The sequence below is a fragment of the Trichechus manatus genome, unplaced genomic scaffold (assembly GCF_000243295.1).
Source record: "Trichechus manatus latirostris isolate Lorelei unplaced genomic scaffold, TriManLat1.0 scaffold00253, whole genome shotgun sequence".
NCBI lineage: Eukaryota > Metazoa > Chordata > Mammalia > Sirenia > Trichechidae > Trichechus > Trichechus manatus.
The window spans coordinates 2,355,556-2,358,633 of record NW_004444189.1 but is presented as its reverse complement, the minus strand read 5'-3'; the positions used below and the strand labels follow the sequence as shown (position 1 = coordinate 2,358,633).

Here is a 3,078-nt window from a genome sequence, read left to right as displayed (position 1 = left end):
ATGATTAAAAAGCATCAAATCTTTCAAATCATAAGAACTATTATTTGTAATTTTACTGTACTGCTCATTTATGAACAAGAATTCCAAAATAGAACATAGCACTTCATATTAACTTTCAATGTTTATTAACACTGTATGTTACACAACCTCCTTACAAAACTGAAAATAAAGTCAGCTTTGAAATTTTTATACTACCTTACCTTATACAACTATAATGTTTAAAAGTGCTGGCAGCTTTCTGACATTCCAGGCACAACTGAATAGCTCCTGGATAGTCTTCCTCCTTAAGATAACAACAGAAGTCATTAGGCTGGAAACATTTTCCTTAAAGTCTCTGAAAAAAGCATACCTCTGTTCATACTCTACCCAAAAGTTGCAGAATTGAAACATTTTAATTCTTCTGAAACAAAGATTAGAATACCAATGACAGAAAATAATAAAATGTAAAGAAGCAACTAGCTTCAAACCTAAAATTAATGTAGACAAAAAATTCTAAAATGATTCTGTTGCCTCAAATAGGCAGTAAGGGCCCCCTGAGACCATGGCCTACGGCATAAAGCTGCTGCACGGGAAAGGTGTTCTTTAGCTACTAGCATATCTTTTTTTCTGTAATAATTAGATGAAATCTTCCAGAACAGTGTGCATTCTACTTGTAATCAACATTCAATCGTTCTCCCACCAAGAAATAATAAATATTTCTAAGAAATAAATTTGAAAAACAGTGAAACATTCATTAACAGCCTCTGAATATTTTATCACCTGAACAGTAATTTCATGTCAAATGCATTTTTCACATGGACTTCTCAAACCTAGTTTAGTGGATAACTACAATCAGAAGTAAATAAAGTGATTATGCAGAAAGCCTAGGAAAATATCCCTATGAGCATATCTAAACGCAACACATGCAATTTAAACCACTGGGGATGCTGAGATGATGACAAAGTACCTGCCCCAAGGAGCTCAAGCACTATGGGGAAACACACATATTATAGTATGCTTTGGTAAACATTATAACGGGAGTAAACAGAGGAAAGCATCAAAGAGAAAACAGATGGCTCACTCAGAAAACCAATTGAGGTATGAAATACCAAACATAACTAAAATATGGCATATTCCTTTAATCACTACTATATCTTACATACAAAAGATAAGTTTATTGCTATTTGAATGCAGTGCAATCAAATGATATTGAAGTTAACCTGTCCACATTGCCACAATGTAAACTGTTCCCCAAATAAATTTTTATTTTTCTAAATTAAGTACAGGTCAATAGAAAATGCCCTAGAGCAAATACCTTTACATGTCTAAAATTACTCTTTATACCATGTATCAAATTTGAGAAAAAAATGTACATCTGAATTTTGTCCACTATTATTTTTCTATAATATTACCAGGATCACCAAATTTCCAAGTCTTGTTAACTTACCTCCAGCATTTCACTTAAGCGAACATCTGTTCTTTGCTGAAAAAACAAAATTCAAAGGTAAAATCTGTTTCAACCACAAAATTAAGTTTCAATTTTTAAAAAGTAATCTATATATACCAATGTTTTTATAGTTCTCAGAGATTTCAGAAGTCCAATCAGCAACTGACGTTTCCTTTGGTTTGCAAGAAGACCTAAACTAGCTTGAGTAAAACCTTCCTTTGCAATGTTCAAGTGTCTGCAAAAGTGAACAATAAATAATTTAAATTTCCTAGTATAATAATAACACTATCCACACAGAACAATTAGGCAACTAATGACGTAGCAGCCAGGATTACTATTAAAATCACAAGTTGTGACTACTATTTCACAAATTTATTCAATGGCTCAATCAGCATTACTCAAAGCATGGTGGGTGGACTGATGCCAATCAGAGACCTGTTACAGGTCCGTGACAAGAAAAGCATAGAAACTGAAGGTAAGCATTTAAAACACTTAGAATTTGACAGAACAATGTTATGCCTGATGAATCTAATAATAATAATAATAAAAAGAGGACTGTATTTTCTACACCTTTGGGTTTTTCTTAATTTCATTTTCCTAGTAATTTGATTTTATTGAATTTTACAAAAATACTGGTGATGGATTGAAAATTAAAAAAAAAAAAATGACTGGTCCTCACCACAGACAGTCTGAGAAGCACCAATTTAAACAATTTAAAAAAACAGTAAAATTCTTTAACCCATAACTAGATTTATAGGTTATACCCACATACCTTCTTAGCGCAGTTTTTAGATCATAATATACATTCTCTTAATGAACGGGAATTCTAGAAATTACAGTCATAATAAAAAATCAATTATCCAGGATAGCTTTCATAGCTATTCTTGAAATACGTTCTAGCTTAAAATATCAAATACAATACCTCCTTCCATTTGTGCAGATAACAGCAGCTAACTGAAGACCTGTCTGTAATGAGGTAACTCTTTCAAGTTCCTATGGAAAGATTAAGTATAGGTTATTGTGTGAAGTATTTCATTTTTCCTTCTTATTCACGTGGTACTCTAACAAAAACTTGAGTGGATTTAAAAGAAAAGCCTGTTTGGAAAACAAAGTAACAACAAAAATACCTGAATGTGAAAATTATTAGCACATTTTTCACAAGATTCCCTAAAATGACTAGTTTCAATCAATTTTCACAATGGCATATGACAAAATGTTTAGCCAGTATTGCCTGTAATGAAATCTAGACCCAATCTGTTTTAGGCAAGAGTAAATAAATATAATATATCCGTTTACATGTTTCTACCCAACAGAATTTCACAAGATAAGCAAGGATATGACAAATATAATTTCTGTTTACTAAGATGCTTTGACAATGAATGTCTTCATTTGAGCACTGGTATATATATCTCTGTGGACTTTGAAGTCTCTGATTTTCAATGAAAAGACAGACTCTGCTGGACAACTCCAATTTTATCATATTTTAAAGCCAGATTGTTACATGGCCATTGAATGATCAGTATTGATGATTTGTTACAAAGTATACAGAAGCAATTTTCACTGGCGCTTCTAAAGTTTAGAAAACCAAAGAGATTACTTAAGAATCAGAAATATCACAGATACAGCAGGAGAAAAACTGTAGAACAAAAAAT

The 3,078-nt window shown here is 31.9% G+C and overlaps 1 protein-coding gene across 2 annotated transcripts in view; it reads right to left on the bottom strand.

Moving 5' to 3' along the window:
- Positions 1 to 3,078, bottom strand: part of VPS50 (VPS50 subunit of EARP/GARPII complex) — a 109,048-nt gene that overhangs the window by 104,087 nt on the left and 1,883 nt on the right. For both annotated transcript variants that reach the window (XM_023724631.1, XM_023724632.1), the window contains exons 2-5: positions 2,349 to 2,419; positions 1,544 to 1,661; positions 1,427 to 1,462; positions 201 to 283 (exon numbers count right to left, since the gene is read on the bottom strand). In XM_023724631.1, coding sequence (XP_023580399.1) covers positions 201 to 283; positions 1,427 to 1,462; positions 1,544 to 1,661; positions 2,349 to 2,419 — 308 coding nt within the window. The remainder of the gene's footprint in view (positions 1 to 200; positions 284 to 1,426; positions 1,463 to 1,543; positions 1,662 to 2,348; positions 2,420 to 3,078) is intronic.